The 18262-nt window shown below is 38.0% G+C and overlaps 1 protein-coding gene across 1 annotated transcript; it reads right to left on the reverse strand.

Moving 5' to 3' along the window:
* Positions 1-1066: 1066 nt before the first annotated feature.
* Positions 1067-2686, reverse strand: LOC131244149 (structural maintenance of chromosomes protein 4-like). The gene is made up of 4 exons (XM_058243800.1): positions 2671-2686; positions 1675-1790; positions 1334-1510; positions 1067-1228 (listed from the first exon to the last, which is right to left on the reverse strand). The coding sequence occupies exons 1-4, from the start codon at positions 2684-2686 to the stop codon at positions 1148-1150; spliced, it is 390 nt and encodes a 129-aa protein (XP_058099783.1). The 3' UTR covers positions 1067-1147.
* Between the last annotated feature and the right edge of the window lie 15576 nt (positions 2687-18262).

Below are 18262 nucleotides of genomic sequence, written 5' to 3' on the forward strand. Positions count from 1 at the left end.
GGAACGTATTTCTTTAGCATTGATACGTGAAATACGTTGTGCACGTCAGCGAGTGGTGTGGGAAAAGCAAGGCGGTATGCTACCACACCCACTCGGTCTAGTATTTAGAATGGGCTAACGAATCTCAGCGCGAGTTTCCCCTTCTTACCAAACTGAAGGACTCCCTTCATTGGGGAAACCTTCAGGAATACATGGTCCCCAACCTCAAATTCCAACTGTCGCCGTTTTGTATCGGCGTAGCTCTTCTGTCTGATCTATGCTATACGAAGTCGACGCTTGATAATGTCGATCTTCTCTGAGGTCTCCTGCACTAACTCTGGGCCAATCAAACTCTTCTCTCCAACCTTTTTCTAGCAATGCGGTGCTCAACATGGGCGCCCATACAAGGCCTCGTAGGGAGCTATGCCAATGCTCATTTGGAAGCTATTGTTGTAAGCGAACTCAGTATAGGGAAGACGGTCATCCCAACTATCTTTGAAATCAAGCACACATGCCCGTAACATGTCTTCTAACAGCTGATTTACCTGTTCCATCTACCCGTCAGTCTGTGGGTGGAACGCAGTACTAAACTTCAATTTCACACCCATTGCTTCTTAGATACGAGTCCAGAAGATAAATGTGAATCGCGTGTCTCGATCTGACACAATCTCCATAGGCACTCCATGCAGATGTACTATCTCCTTGACACTACCAGAAAACTGGGCAAAGGCTACAGATAAAAGCCGTAGCCATAGAGCTATGGCTACGGATTGAGTCCGTAGCACGACCGTAGTCATAGGTGCCGTAATAATAGGTCTTGAACCTATGGCTACGGATTTAATCCGTAACTATAGATTACAATAGCTAGGGATATAATCCGTATCAATTATATCTGCAGCGAAAACCACAAATAGCTACAGATATTATTTGTAGCTAAAAGTCCATAGCAATATGCCAAATTTAATAATGGCTACAGCTGTCAAATTACTGGCTATGATCAATATCCGTAGCTATTTCATACATTAAAAAAAATATAATCATTTGTTCATTCAATTACCACCGGCATAATCATTCATTCATTCAATTACAATCAATTACAATCCTTCATTCAATCAATTACAATCCTTCATTCAATCAATTATAATTACAATCAATCACAATCCTTCATTCAATCAATTCCAATTACAATTACTATAATGCTGAAAATACAAATCTTTGGCTTCATTAGAGAAATTTGCTCGACTTCACCCTGAAATTTCAATGATAAAGAATTGAAAGAGAAGATATATTTTGACGGTATGATATTCTTTTCACAAGTAAATAAGCCTTTTTCAGCCATCAGCCCATTACCCACCTGAAGAATAAAAAACTGATTGTTGTCCAAGTCCACTCCTTTTCCTTTCAATTTCTTAGTGACCTCTGTAAAATTACTTCCACGGTCATTTATGTAGTACTTTGAAGAGTTGTCTCGAAATGCAACTCTTGTAATGACAAAGTCACTTCCTGCAACAGCTTCATATATTCCATCATCCTACAAATAGCCATGGCATTCATAAATCTGAATGACCATTGGGGAAAGAAAGATAAAGTGAAAGAAGTGCATCATGTATAACCATTTTCATTTTCTTTTTTTCTCTTAATGAATTAATAAAAACTCAAAGAGGAATGAAATTGATACAAAAGGAATGGTCTCACCATATGGTTTGTAGGGCCAAAATAAACATCTGGATGATTTTTGCAAGTAGGACCATCGGTAGCCACAAGTACCCACTTCCCAAGTGGAACAGATACTGACCACGAGTATCTATGACCTGAAAAATATTCATGCAGAGCTGACCATCATGGAAAGAAAATCTCCATTTTCTTGTCAATTACAAGTAGGATATGCCAGTGATTAGTGGCAATGCCTTGAGTTCTAGACAGTTTCTAGGGGATACAGTGCATCATGTTGTATAGAGAAAAGATCACCATTAGAAAATAATCTAATGATGTTCAGAAGCTGGTTCACCAGTTGCTAGAAATGTGCACCTTCTTGGTAGAGCCCACCTGAGGAAGGGAAAGAGGTTTGTTAAGCTCACTTGCATGTATAAGTGAGCTAATGCACACACTACCACATGCCGTCATGACAGACAGGTGCAATATCCAAGCCATCCTCCAGAAGGGTAAAATGTAGATTCCATATCCCAAAAATCAGGTCAGTCCTCTAGTCAGGCCACAATCAACTGAACGAATCTATAGCTATGAAAGACTTGTCTGAAGTTTTCTAACACATCCACTTATTTCTAATATCATGGCACAACTACTGAGCAGACCACCTTTATCTTTCACCAATAACATCTATGCATCCACATGATGAGTGGGGCTTGGATATTTTACCTATGTGCCAAGCTGGCATATATGGAGGTGCATGCATTAGCTGACTTGCACATGCATGTCAGCTTAGAAAAGCTCTGACTAAGAATGCCCAGAACATCGTTAGAAGATCCAACTAGGATCAACTCGTTCGGCCTGAGTCGAGTCATGACTCACCCTAGTTGGAGCTAAATTGCTCAACTTGCCCGAGTCAGGGTTCACCTGGAGGGTTGAGTCGTGGGGTGCTGAACTGGATTGGGTCCCACCCAATACAAGTTGCCTCGTCCGAGTCACACCCGGTTCAGATGAATCTTAAAACCATAGTCTGGAACAACTCACCATTGCCATCACGCATTCACTGTATATTTCTCAATACTCAAAGAGGAAACAAAAAGTGCCTACAAGCATATAGCTGGTTGTTTGGACAAAATAAGGCATGTATGTTAATGTCAAATTCATCGAAAGAGTAATCAAATGCAACTACATTAACGATGAGACAAATCTTCACTGTAAGAAGAAAGAGATGGTTGTTCTTAAAAAAAAAAGGTGTTGTGTATGGTAGACCATAAATAACACTGACTATATAAGGTAGTTACCACTTATTCCTACATTGGGTTCTAATGCAACAATGTTGTTGAAATCAGTTGAATAAGAGAGAAACCATCATTAAGTTACTCGTAATCCAACATTATGAATGAATGATGTGATCTTATGTTGGATACTCACTCCATAATTGATGAATGTTTCTACAACGCAGAAAATGAAAAGGAAACAAATCCCAAATGAAGGCTCCTCAGTTACGTTCATCAAGTCAGCAAAACAAAGAAAAACTTGCATTCCGATTTGTCACAATGAGGGAGGGAGGCATAGTCCATAACCTACAGATGCCATAACCACAACAGAACATCAACTCTATATTCATGTAATAGAACAGAAATGCAGATGATCTTTAGAAGAATGCATGTTGAAACTGGCAACATGGTTTTGTTAACTAGAAAATATTGAGTGATGCTGGTAGAGTATTGGCTTTGATGTCATGCAGGGCCCACCACCATGCATGCATACAAGAGGCATAGACCATGACTCACACACCCCACCCCACACTCTCACGCACTCACACCACAAGGTATGCTCGAACCCATGACCTCATGTTGAAACTCTAGAGAATCTAATCTGCTAGGACTCGGCAAGGCCTCACAATCTATGGTGAGGTCCACCTGATAGTTTGATTGACCTGATTTTTCGGCCATCTTTTTCATGGTGGGACGACCTCGCTAGATGGTTTGACTATTACACAAACACCACAGTGGGCCGGCAAACCAAATAGTTGGATGTACAACTAGTTGTGTGTGAGCATTTCTCATTATGTAGAATCACCAAGCAGAAAAAGCAAAACAGAGTCATCAGACAAGATTCCCCACCTATATCAATTATGGGCTACACTCCTATGTTAGGTGCCCATACGTATGGTGCATGTTGAGGTGCCCATAAATGTGGTGGTATTAATGAAGACCTGAGTCCAGGCCTGGCCCACTAGCTTGTGAACTAAAAAGTAAGGCTCAAGTTGGTTCCCAATCACTAGTAAATACTCATCACACAAATGTTAATACACACACACACACATACACACACACACACACACACACACACACACACACACCCACACTGTTTAAGGGGTTTCCAGTCTCAGATTCAGTGCAGAATTCACATCTAATTCTTATAATGAGAGTTTGTACCATGAGAGCAGATAGAATGCAGAATCCACATCCAATTCTCAGATTCAGTGCACAATTCAATTGCAAATGAGTCTGGATCACCTACCATATGGTATGCTCGAATAACCATCAGTCCAGCATACTCACCAAAAGCACTTGCATCGAGGTGCAAGGAGAAAATGAAAATGGCTAACCATTAAATAAGTGGTGTTGGACAACTTCACCGTCCTTGAAGCCATGATTCTTTTTACAAATCACTCTTCACAGCGATAACCATGCCAATGCCAGATTTTGATGCTGAAACCTTGCTGCTTGAACCACTTAGATCATTTCTAGCTCTGCTAACATACTTCGAATTGACCCCTACACAAACCAAGAATAGAAACATAAAGCATGATCAAAATCTCAACTTCAGTAACAATGAGTTAAAAAAGGTCACACTTGTGAGCGACCACAAGTTGCAATGAGCAAACCACATCAATTAGCTGACTCAACTGAGTCTTTTTGACTAGGGACCTAGTCACACACTTTTTTTCTTTTTTCTTTTAAGATGACGATCTCATTAATAAACACTAAATACCAGAGTGGAAAGACAACTGTGGAAGGAACCTAATCATAAAATACTCATTACACTTTATCCACAGGATTTTTGTGGCACAAGAAACAAAGTACTCCTTACACTTTATCCACAGATGACTTCTTTTTTATGCCAATTCTTATTTTTTTTGGCATATTATGGCCTACCTAGGAGTTAAACAACCTGATTTTTAGGCCAAAAGTTCTAAACAATGTGGCCCACTTACTGAAAATCTCCCAACTATATTGGTACATGTACCTATAAATGCAATCATGTTTTCATTACAAACCTCACTTCTTACCTTACATTTCAATTTCCCTGAGTTCTTACACTCTTTCCATAACTTAAATCTTTCATTTTTATTTTTTTTTAATTTATTTTTTGCAAAAAGGTGGGAGCACACCACCTGTAACTTTGTTGAAAAAAAATATGTACAAACACTCAAGTAGGCTCCAAGACAAAAAAGGGGTCACCCTTGACCTATGAAACCTACAACTCACAGCATTAGCCTATGAAATAAAAAGTAAAATAGAAAATACAATAATCTCCAACCACAAAGAGACACCCCTGCAGCTACGAAAAAGAGGAAATCCAACAACATTGGACAACCAACAACACCGAGACTTTCCCTCAGCAAGACCTCCACCATTGTAGCAACCAACAAACCCAAATAAATGACAGCAAAATGGCAGCACAACAATCCACAACACAACAACCCCAACAAACAAAAGATAGTCTAACAAAATGTCGATTGCTAACAGTAGCTTCAACAACTAAACTCCATCTTCCTCATAGACCATCTGACAACAAAACGACAGCACGAGACCCAGCCCAGACCAGCCAAAGACACTGGCCACTACTTGAAACATCAGATACAAACCATAGCCACAGCAGGAAAGAAGAGGGACAAAGCCACAGAAGTTGCATGGATCCAACCCAAAAAGTTAATATGGTGGATACCACCATGGATGGGCCATGAATGAAACATTTTTTTTTAAAAAAATAAAACCTCTAGGCCAGCACCATAAACAGGGCAGCAACTCCATGTGAACCATGCTGTAAAGAACAGACTGCAATCCATCAAAACATAGATTATGCAATCCATCAAAATCAACTTTGGAAAGTAACAAATTTAAAACATAGATTCTGCAATCCATCAAAATCAACTTTGAAAAGCAACAGATTCAAAACATAGATTCTGCAATCCATCAAAATCAACTTTGAAAAGCAACAGATTCAAAACATAGATTCTGCAATCCATCAAAATCAACTTTGGAAAGTAATAGATTCAAAACATAGATTCTATAATCCATCAAAATCAACTTTGGATCTAAGCCAAATCTAAATTTTCAAAGATTTAATGCAGGCAAATATAAGTTCAGGGGGAATGATTTGAATATAACCTCCCCATCGGAAATTCCTTCCAGCCATGAGAACTCTTGCACAACCACGAAAACATCTCATAATCCAAACAGTTGTCTCTTTTCCTTGTAAAACAAAACACAAAAAAGAAAAGAATTAATCAGCGAGATCTATTGAAACCATGAGAATTCAAAGATCAAAAACATGAAAACTCAATTCTACAGAAATTTCAAAGTAAAGTCATCTCAACATCAAAGATCTAATCAAAACATGCCATTACGTGAAAGAGAAAAAAAAAACTAATTACTCATCAGACTATTAGAAACCCAAAAAAAAAAATAAAAAAAGGCATACCAAATCAGAATACATTGATTCAACAAACACTAGAAAATTAAAACAAAATCAAAATCCCCCTATATAAGATATTTTAAAATAATAATAATATCATGAAAATGACTAACAACCCACTGTGTGATCTACCAAAATCAAAACAATGTCATGATTTAAGACATGGAAAAAGAACCCAATTCATCAAACATTACAAAATAAAGCAAAATCAAAAACCTAAAAAGGAATAGATCAAAAGAACCAGAAAATTCGAAATGAAACACTTGAAAGCCTAAAAAGGTTCTGTCATGAACAAAAATCTCCAGAAATCAACAATATGACAAGAATCACCAAAAAAAAAAAAAAAACTCAAAACCAACACGAATCCTTGAATTGAAGAAATATAACCATCAAGACAGAAATCAACTATCATCAATGCAAGTACACTTCCTTAAATTGATAAATTGGACTGCAACCAATTTTTGTTCATGTTGTTGATAATCAACCAACAAGTAGAAAAGTGGAGCACAATTACCTCATTAACAATGAACTTTAGCATGTTTGAGAATTTTCCAATAGTAGGAATACTTTCTGGCATTCCAAAAGACATAAAAATCTGTCGAGGTGAATCATAACGCTACTATAAAGAATTTTGAACATAACCTGGCCCATACCCACCCCTAAATGATTATCCAGTCATTTTACTTCCTTTCAACATAAATATAGCAATAAGGCTGCTGGAAAAGAATTTTGAACACAATTCAAAAGCATTGAAGAAGCATCGATGGTGTGAGTGCATGAGTGTGTGTGAGGTGTGAGTGAGTGTGTTAAAAAGAAAAGAAAAAAGAAAAAGAAAAAGAAAAAAGAAAACTATGCTTTCTTTTCCTCAAGTGTCTTGAAAATGAAGTTTTCCGAGAAAGACTATTTCTTTCCCATGCTTTTCACAAATAAAAACAGGCCCTTAAGTGAAACCTAAAAATCTCATGAGAAATTTGTAAATTTAAGAAATTTTGGAGAAAGAGATTTTTCAGTAGCTAGTATGCTTACAACTACATACCTTTCCAGCGTAAATACGAGGTTTCGATAAACAAACCACTGCAAAACATAAAGCAAATGCATCAATTACCAAGAGCCGTTGAAGCAGGTGGGACCCATTTCAAATGCAATAATGGCCATGTAAATTATAAAGGTTCTGGTAGAGGTGGCCATGGTGAATATGGTGGTGGTTATATACAAATCTGAATAGAGAAAAATCCGGTAGCAGGTCCTCCCCACACATAAGAATGGATCAATGCAAATGGAGGAATTGATTTATTTTTAACAATGAGATAAGCAGAACAAGCGTGTTTAGATAATAGGCAACACAAGCTTCACGATCAAAGGAAACAATGGTGCTAAAATTATTATATATATATATATATATATATATAAAGAAACAAGAGAACATACGAACCGAAATGCATCCTAATCAGGCATGCAAATGATGCATATAATTTGGATTGTTCAACCCATACTCAGCCACATGAGTAGAAAATAACCGCTCTACATCCAACAGATATAATCCTCTAGCCTCATGTCCATCCCCAATTTTCTTCTTGATCTTCAAATCCTGAACCACAGAATGTAAAAGAGGTGATAGAACAATTTAATTGTTTTATTAAAGTACTAAGAAAAATAAATAAATTTGATAGGAAGGTTGGGACATGAAGAACATAGGGCAACAAAAAGTTAGAACTAAGCTATTAAGATCCTTTACCACTTTGGAATAGGATCCATTAGCTACTCTAATTTGGTGAGGAAAGGAAGAACAAATATAGAAGCATTGAGATCTCAGGAACTCTATAATGAAGCTCATTAATGGCACCTGGATTTACTGTGGCATGCTCCCCCTCAACTACCTGTGTTAGCCCTAATTGATCATGTCAGTTCTGATAAGACTTGCTGCTAGATCAAGCATCACCCACATCCCACAGCTGATCCCAGAATTAGACTCATCATAGAGCAGGTTAGCAGATTTACTAGATGTGATAGATGGTATCTTGGAGATATGAATATGAAGAATACAACTATACAAAGATATTCTCTTTTGTGGACTAGTTCCATATCAATGAATAATACACACAACATTTACAATAGTCGATCAGATCAGAACGGGAGCCTTTAGCCACCTACCACAGTTCAATATCATATCCTCAATCAGTTAACATTTTTTTCCTTACACTTTTCTTTGAAACAACACCTTTAGAAAAGATTTTTATCATTCATAATCCTTTTACAACAATAACACTTCAACATACAACATTATTCAAATAAAATTCATGCCTAAAAAATAGCTTATCCAATCTCATCTCTAGCAAATACAAATTCATGCCCACATCTAGCTATATTCCAACATCTTAAATGGTGGCTCACACATGTTAACTCATCACTACTACTAACTACTATGATGATTCACATTCTTACTCATGAATACATGTAATGGATGGCTAACAAGGATCGTATCTAGGATCAAATGACAATTGACAGCACGATATGAAGCATCAAGCGATCTTATTCTTATTGCTACATCAATCTATAGGATCCTGCCAAATATAAAAATCCCAAAATAAAGCTTAGATGGGGAATTTATCAACAATTGAGATGGCCTGCATTCTGCATGCTTACAATCCCCAAATTGCATTAGCTTGCATCATCAAACATTAAGAACATTTCAACTACTACCTTGTGAAGGGAGACTATGTCTTCAGATCTATGCAATAAGCTGAAGCAAGTTATCAAGCATCACTTGTCTAACAACTGAGAGCTATATGCAACAAGCTGAAGCAAGGCATCAAGCACGACCTTTCTAGTCGGTAATGCAAGAATAGTTCCCCTCTCCATCACAGTCAATGCCCCACATACATTTGTAAACTTGAGAGCCCATCTCAATCGATCTTCATCTTGAAGCAATGAAAAATCAGAAGTAAAGAAGAAATTCAATACAAAAAAAAAAACTTGAGAGCCCCTCTCAATCGATCTTCATCCTTGCATAGAAATTCAATACAAAAATAGATCTATCATCACGTACATAAGCAAAGAAGAAATTGCAATTAGATGATTGTTGAATGCCTGGAACTTCTAACCACCTAGGACTCCTTGGAGGATCAAGCAAACATGGTTATGATGAAATACCCGATTTGAACTCGGTTCTAACACAACGTTCCCGAAAACAGAACGACGATACCTATATGATGAAATAGGTTAGCTATTTCATCTATTGTTTTATTTGGATTCCTAAAACAAAATTAGGGTCAGGATTTCTTACCCAAATCAAAGTTGGAAAGGCTCGTGTAGCGATGGTGGGGAGGCGATACGGTACGTGGAGTAGTGGGAGTGAATCCCAGCAACGATCTCTAGAACTCTCACTCTACCCCTCACTCTTTTCTCCTCTTTTCTCTCTTCTTGAGCCTAGGGTTTGGAGAAAATCGTATGGAATAGAAATGGTGTGAAATAAGGGCTATAAATAGGCCCAGAGGTGATGTAAATGGCCCCAGGGCCATGGTATACTTGGGTTATAGCCAAAAGGCGCCTGTTTTGGGCCAACGGGAGTCATATGGAGGTCCATTACCTGTCTATGTCATAGAGTAAGTTCCCTGACAATGGATCTAAGCCAGGTTATGATTTCGGTACGATCGGGTAAGCGGATCGACCGTGGAGGACGCGTATCAGATTAACAGTTGTTGTCACTTGATCAGGGCCACAAGTATACAGATAAGAGTAGGGAAATTTCCCTGATCCATGAGTGAAGTTTCGTCAGAATCTGATGGTCTAAAGTCTTTAATTTCACCTGCAAGCGAATAACCCAATTCACTTAAGTTCTGGTTCATTTTCTAAAGATATTCGCGTTTGTCACACACTTTGCTCAAGGCTCAAGTTGTGCATTTCTAGATACTATTTAGGCTTGATTCCCGTGATGGTTGTCAAGTCTAATAATGTAGTCATAACCTTTTAGTTTCGCAGTCATCAGACTTTCGACGGGTTGTCCAAGTCCGATATGGAGTTTCAATGCGTTCCCGAGAGCAACTGGGCTTTGAGATTGCTCCTAGGTTTTTAAGTAATGTTGAGTTAGTGATTTTAATAGTTTTAGGTCTTGTAGTTTGTACAGAAAGTGGTTCAAGCCAAATCCATCGATTTTTTAGTTTAGTACTTAACTAAATTCCGCCCTAATTATGACAGAATAAGGTCCTAGGGTAGTTCTATGTCCCTTTTTGGCACTTTTAGTTAGGAAATTATTTTAATTATTTTTTTAATAGTTCATCATCAAGTCTACTTTATCTTTACCAAATTTCATTAGATTTTTGGTTGTAGAAAAATTCTAAAAATTCTACAAGTAGCAGCTGTCCAAACTAATAATTTTTGGACAGTTGTCACATCAACCTAAATATAACTATATTAAAATTTTGATTTTATTTTTCACTTATTTTTATATAAAATTAGACTTATCATGCTTCAATATGGCTTTTGAATCAGCTAAATCGGAGTTATAATGAGGGAGATATGACTTTTTTACGTCGGTCAAAATAGCAGAAAACTACAGCGAGAGGGTCCAATGAATTTCGATGCACCGGCGGCGCGCCGCAGTTTGGGCGATGGTGCCACGGTCCATTGGTCATCCTAATGGTGGTTCTACCACCCGATATTTGAACCGAGCGTATCTTATAAATTGGAATGAGTTATTAGAGGTGCAATATATTATTTTGGGGTAGGAGAAGCTGCACTATCTAAATAGCCTATTTATTTTGTGATATTCCACAAGGTTAACGGTCAAAAAACTATTTATTTTATATTTTTACTATTTGTAGTAAATTTTAATTTAAGTATTATCCTTCATCATTTAAACTTTAGGATTTGAGTCTAATATGAAAGTACTTAGAAAAATATGAAGAATAAGGTGGTGAAAGGTGAGATTTTTGAAGGAAATGGGTTGAAAGGGTATTAGAGGCTTTAAGATTGAGTTCCAAGAAGTCAATAAGGGATTATGATCGACCCATTGCCTAAGGACGTCTAACTCTAAATTGGTAAAAATTTGGGACGTTAAAGATGGAGTTATAGGCATCTCCGTTGGATCACGTGATTTGGAAAGATTAACAATCCATATTGAAAAATGATGATTGAAGAGTTCCAACGTGCTTTTGGGATATCAAACGGTCTCTAAAATAGGCAATTCTGGTCCAATTTGGAAGCTTAACAAGTTACCATTGCAATGATCTAAAATAGTCTAAATTCAACCTCTGAAGAGGGAGTTATGAGGGTTACTATTGGACAAGGAGATGAAGGAAAAATTAAGGACCGACAACTGCAATCCCACTTACAAATGCCTAAATTGTCTCGGAATATGACGATTCCAGTCAGAATGAAAGAGCACTGAAATACCTTTCACATGACCAAAAATTGACCCAATCCGACATCAAATGATGGAGTTATAGGCATCTCCATTGGATCGCACGATTTGGAAAGATTAACCATCCATACTGAAAAATGACAATTAAAGTGTTCCAACGTTCTTTTGGGAAATTGAACGGTCTCTGAATTAGGCAATTCTAGTCCAATTTGGAAGCCTGACAAGTTACCATTGCAATGAGATAAAATAGTGTAAATTCAACTTCTGAAGAGAGAGTTATGAGGGTTACTATTGGACAAGGAGATGAAGGAAAAATTTAGGACCGATGACTGCGATCCCCCCTTACGGAGGCCCAAATGATCTCGGAATACGATGATTCCAGTCAGAAATGAAAGAGCACTAAAGTACCTTTCAAATAATGAAAAATTAACCTAATTCGACATGAAAATGATGGAGTTATAGGCATCTCCGTTGGATCGTGTGATTTGGAAAGATTAACAATGCATATTAAAAAATGATGATTGTAGAGTTCTAACGTGCTTTAGGGATATCGAACGGTCTTTGAATTAGGTAATTCTGGTGCAATTTGTAGGCTTAACAAGTTACCATTGCAATGAGCTGAAATAGTCTAAATTTGACCTCTGAAGAGAGAGTTATGAGAGTTACTATTGGACAAGGAGATGAAGGAAAAATTCAGGACAGACGACTGTGATCCCACTTACGGATGCCCAAATGGTCTCGGAATACGATGATTCCAGTTAGAAATGAAAGAGAACTAAAGTACCTTTCCAATGACCAAAAATCGACCCAATCCGACATCAAAATGATGGAGTTATAGGCATCTCCATTGGATCACGCAATTTGGAAAGATTAACAATCCATATTAAAAAATGACGATTGAAGAGTTCCAACGTGCTTTTGGGATATCGAACGGTCTCTGAATTAGGGAATTCTGGTGCAATTTGGAAGCTTGACAAGTTACCATTGCAATGAGCTGAAATAGTTTAAATTTGACCTCTAAAGAGAGAGTTATGAGGGTTGATATTGGACAAGGATATGAAGGAAAGATTCAGCACCAATGACTGCGATCTCACTTATAGATGCCTAAATGGTCTCGGAATATGATGATTCTAGCCGGAAATGAAAGAGCACTAAAGTACCTTTCAAATGACCATAAACCGACCCAATCTGACTTAAATGATGGACTTATAGGCATCTCCGTTCGATCAAGTGATTTGGAAAGATTAACAATTCTTTTTGAGAAATGACGATCGAAGAGTTCCAATGTCCTTTTGGGATATCGAACGGTCTCTGAATTATGTAAATCTAGTCCAATTCTGAAGCTTGACAAGTTACGAATGCAATAAGCTAAAATATTCTCAATTCGACCCCTTAAGAGGGAGTTATGAGGGTTACTATTGGACAAGGAGATGAAGGAAAAATTCAGGTCTAACAACTGCGATCCCAGTTACGGATGCCCAAATGGTCTCGGAATATGATGATTCCAGTTAGAAATGCAAGAGCACTAAAGTACCTTTCACATGACTAAAAATTGACCCAATCAGACATCAAATGATGGAGTTATAGGCGTCTCCATTCGATCAAGCAATTTGAAATGATTAACAATCCATATTGAAAAATGACGATCGAAGAGTTCCAACGTGCTTTTGGGATATTGAACGGTCTGTGAATTATGCAATTCTGGTGTAATTTGGAAGCTTGACAAGTTACCTTTGCAATGAGCTAAGATATTCTAAATTTGACCTCTGAAGGGAGTGTTATGAGAGTTACTATTGGATAAGGAGATGAAGGAAAAATTCAGGACCAACGACTGTGATCCCACTTAGGGATGCTCAAATGGTCTCGGTATACGATGATTCCAGTTAGAAATGAAAGTGCTCTAAAGTACCTTTCAAATGACCAAAAATCAACCCAATCTGACATCAAATGATGGAGTTATAGGCATCTCCGTTGGTTCACGCAATTTGAAAAGATTAACAATCCATAGAGAAAAATGACAATTGGAGAGTTCCAACGTGCTTTTGGGATATCGAACGGTCTTTAAAATAAGTAATTCTGGTCTAATTTGGAAGCTTAACAAGTTACCATTGCAAGGATCTAAAATAGTCTAAATTCAACCTTTGAAGACAGAGTTTTGAGGGTTACTATTGGAAGAGGAGATGAAGGAAAAATTCAGGACCGACGACTGTGATCCCACTTACGGATGCCCAAATTGTCTCGGAATATGACGATTCCAGTCAGATTGAAAGAGCACTGTAGAACCTTTCTCATGACCAAAAATTGACCCAATATGACATCAAATGATGGAGTTATAGGCATCTCCATTGGATCACACGATTTGGAAAGATTAACAATCCATATTGAAAAATGACGATCGAAGTGTTCCAACGTGCTTTTGAGATATCGAACGGTCTCTGAATTAGGCAATTCTAGTCCGATTTGGAAGCCTGACAAGTTACCATTGCAATGAGCTAAAATAGTATAAATTCAACCTCTGAAGAGAGAGTTATGAGGGTTACTATTGGACAAGGAGATGAAGGAAAAATTCAGGACCGATGACTGTGATCCTACTTATGGAGGCCCAAATGGTCTCGGAATACGACAATTCCAGTCAGAAATGAAAGAGCACTAAAGTACCTTTCAAATGACTAAAAATTGACCTAATCCGACATCAAATGATGGAGTTATATGCGACTTCATTGCATCACACGATTTTGAATGATTAACTGTCCATATCAAAAAATGACAATCGAAGTGTTCCAACGTACTTTTGGGATATTGAACGGTCTCTGAATTATGCAATTCTAATGCAATTTGGAAGCTTGACAAGTTATCATTTAATGAGCTTAAATAGTGTAAATTCGACCTCTGAAGAGAGAGTTATGAGAGTTACTATTGGACAAGGAGATGAAGGGAAAATTCAGGACTGACGACTGTGATCCCATTTACGAATCCCCAAATGGACTCGGAATACGATGATTCCAGTCAAAATGAAAGAGCACTGAAGTAACTTTCACATGACCAAAAATTGACCCTATCCGACATCAAATGATGGAGTTATAGGCATTTCCATTGGATCGTACGATTTGGAAAGATTAACAATTCATATTGAAAAATGACGATCGAAGTGTTTCAACGTGCTTTTGGGATATCAAATGGTTTCTAAATTAGGCAATTCTGGTCCAATTTGGAAGCTTGACAAGTTACCATTGCAATGAGCTGAAATAGTTTAAATTTGACCACTGAAGAGAGAGTTATAAGGGTTACTATTGGACAAGGAGATGAAGGAAAAATTTAGGACCGATGACTGCGATCCCACTTATGGATGCCCAAATGGTCTCGGAATATGATGATTCCTATCAGAAATGAAAGAGCACTAAAGTAGCTTTCAAATGACCAAAACTCGACCCAATCCGACATCAAATGATGGAGTTATAGGTATCTCCGTTGGATCATGCGATTTGGAAAGATTAACAATTCTTATTAAAAAATGACGGTCGAAGAGTTCCAACGTGCTTTTGGGATATTGAACAGTCTCTGAATTATGTAATTCTGGTACAATTTGGAAGCTTGACAAGTTACCATTGCAATGAGCTGAAATAGTATAAATTCGTCCTCTGAATAGGGAGTTATGAGGGTTACTATTAGACAAGGAGATGAAGGAAAAATTCAGGACTAACGACTGCGATCCCACTTATGGATGCCCAAATGGTCTCGAAATATGACGATTCTAGTCAGAAATGAAAGAGCACTAAAGTAGATTTCTAATGACCAAAAATCGACCCAATCCAACATTAAATGATGGAGTTATAGGCATCTTCGTTGGATCGCGCGATTTGGAAAGATTAACAATCCAAATTTAAAAATGACGATTGAAGAGTTCCAACATGCTTTTGGCATATCGAACGGTCTCTGAAATAGGGCATTGTTGTCCAATTTGGAAGCCTGACAAGTTACCATTGTAATGAGTTGAAATAGTCAAAATTCGACCTATGAAGAGGGAGTTATGAGGGTTACTATTGGACAAGGAGATGAAGGAAAAATTCAGGACCGACGACTAGAATCCCACTTACGGATGCCCAAATGGTCTCATAATACGCCGATTCCAGTCAGAATGAAAGAGCACTTAAGTACCTTTCAAATGAACAAAAATTGGCCTAATCCGACATCAAATGATGGAGTTATAAGCGTCTCCATTGGATCACATGATTTGGAAAGATTAACAATCCATATTGAAAAATGACGTTCAAAGAGTTTCAACGTGCTTTTGGGATATCGAACGGTCTCTGAATTAAGCAATTCTGGTGTAATTTGGAAGCTTGACAAGTTACCATTCCAATGAGCTGAAATAGTCTATATTCGACCTTTGAAGAGAGAGTTATGAGATTATTATTGGACAAGGAGATGGAGGAAAAATTCAGGACCAATGATTGCAATCCCACTTACTGATGCCCAAATGGTATCAGAATACGATGATTCTAGTAAAAAATGAAAGACCATTAAAGTACCCTTCAAATGACCAAAAATTGACCCAATCCGACATCAAATGATGGAGTTATAGGCATCTCCGTTGGATCGTGCGATTTGGAAAGATTAACAATTCTTATTGAAACGTGCTTTTGGGATATCGAACGGTCTCTGATTAGGCAATTCTGGTCCAATTTGGAAGCTTGACAAGTTACCATTTGTTGAGGCATAAAAATGAGAAGAAAGAATTGAAGAAAAGAAGATTGAAAAGTAAGAGGTGGAAGGAAATAGAAAATGAAGAAAGAGAAGTGTTTTTTTGGAGGGTTTGTGCGGGTCCATGTAAGGCATATCGGTTGCGCGGGTCCGCGCAACCAATAAGTCAGTTGTGCAAGCTCACGCAACCAATTTTTGGACTTTTTGTCCATGAATGATCAGTATCAATGAAAGGTGGGTCCCTTAGCACCAAGACCAAGGTTTTGCACATGCGGAGGTCTATAAATACCCCCTTCCCCCCTCATTTGGAGGATTGAAGATTTTGAGAGGAGTGCAAAAGCAACGAAGAAGACCAAAGGTAGGTCTGGAGTGAAGCCCGCAGGTTGCGCCGACCTACTCAAACGACATCAGTTGCGTGGGTCCGCGCAACCAGACTACCCTGTAGTCTGTGATGTCATTGAGCTAACATGCTGCTGAAATCACGAAGTCTCCAAATTTCTTTTGTCCAAGCTTCAAGAAGAGAAATCAGTAAAAGAGATCTATGTCATATCCCTCTTAAAGAGATGATCAAATCACAAGTCGAAGTGCTGATAAATTTGATATCTGACTTGGATATTTGAGCTTCGTCAATTTCTACATTATAAATAACTTATCTTAGAATCAAGGGATGTTTGAGGATGTAAATGAAATCAGTACTAATAAAATATGATGATTTTCCTTAATACTCTCTCTCTATCATGCTTGAATAAGATAATTTCCTAAATAAAATGCATTTGTTTCTTGTTCGAAACAAAATGGCGACTCTGCTGGGGAATTTTATATTATTTGATATTAACATTGAGATAGTTATAGAACTTTCATCATAGTTTAGCATCTTTCTTACGCAAAAATGGTGACTCTCAGTGGAAACAACCTCCCCTTCATCTCTAGGATAGATTATTCGATTCTTCAAACACTAACTATAGTTTTATTTTATGATTGGAGGTTTCTGAATCCAAAAAAAAATTACAACTAATGGCAATTTCTGCAAGGAATGTGAGCTTCTGTTTCATTCCGACTGGATTCACGATAGAATATGCACTGAACCAACCCCCGGAATACATGACTCGACCTACGAGCAATAACAACCTGACTTAAGCAACAACTATGGTTGTATCTGCTTCGCCTCAATCGCTGGAAGGAGATAAGGACTGGACTATTATGATGTCTCGTAGGACGAGAGCACGGAATACAAGAAGCCCCGGAATGAATCCACCTTCGCTAAGAGTTAGAGGGCCGATAATGCATAATGTAGCTAGGAGGAATCCTGAACTCGCCCTCCTGTGATATTTCCAGGGCGGATAGTTCCACAGTTAACGTCGCGCGACTTCTTGGCTTTGGTCACCCCAAGGGTCAGATGGACAAAAGAGCAGAAAGGTAAGACATTATTAGCAAGTTCACCAATGTCTGTATTGCCCCAATCGATCAATGGTAATGGAAGTATAGAGAAGTCAAATGAAGCTCCATCCTCCCCTCTCTTTGTAAGTCCTATCAACGTCGACATATTCCCACCCCACTCCAACTACAGCTTCATCAAAAAATGGAGAAGCCACAGTACATATGGCTGGAAAAAGCTAAGAAAATATGCAGACTACGGAAGATCGTATGAATGAAATGGCAGAAGTACAAAGGGCACTAATGAAAGAGTGTAGAAACCTCAAAGAAGCATTGCAACCCTTGAACACAATGTAGCCCAGATAGCGACTCCCCAGATGATGGGCACAATGAATGGACAAGAAAACTAACCCGAAGGCTTTCAACCACAGGGGGTAGGATCATTGAGGTCTGTCCTTTAATGGGGAAGGATCGCTAGAGGAACACTTAATGCAC

The sequence above is a fragment of the Magnolia sinica genome, chromosome 4, assembly GCF_029962835.1.
Source record: "Magnolia sinica isolate HGM2019 chromosome 4, MsV1, whole genome shotgun sequence".
Lineage (NCBI taxonomy): Eukaryota > Viridiplantae > Streptophyta > Magnoliopsida > Magnoliales > Magnoliaceae > Magnolia > Magnolia sinica.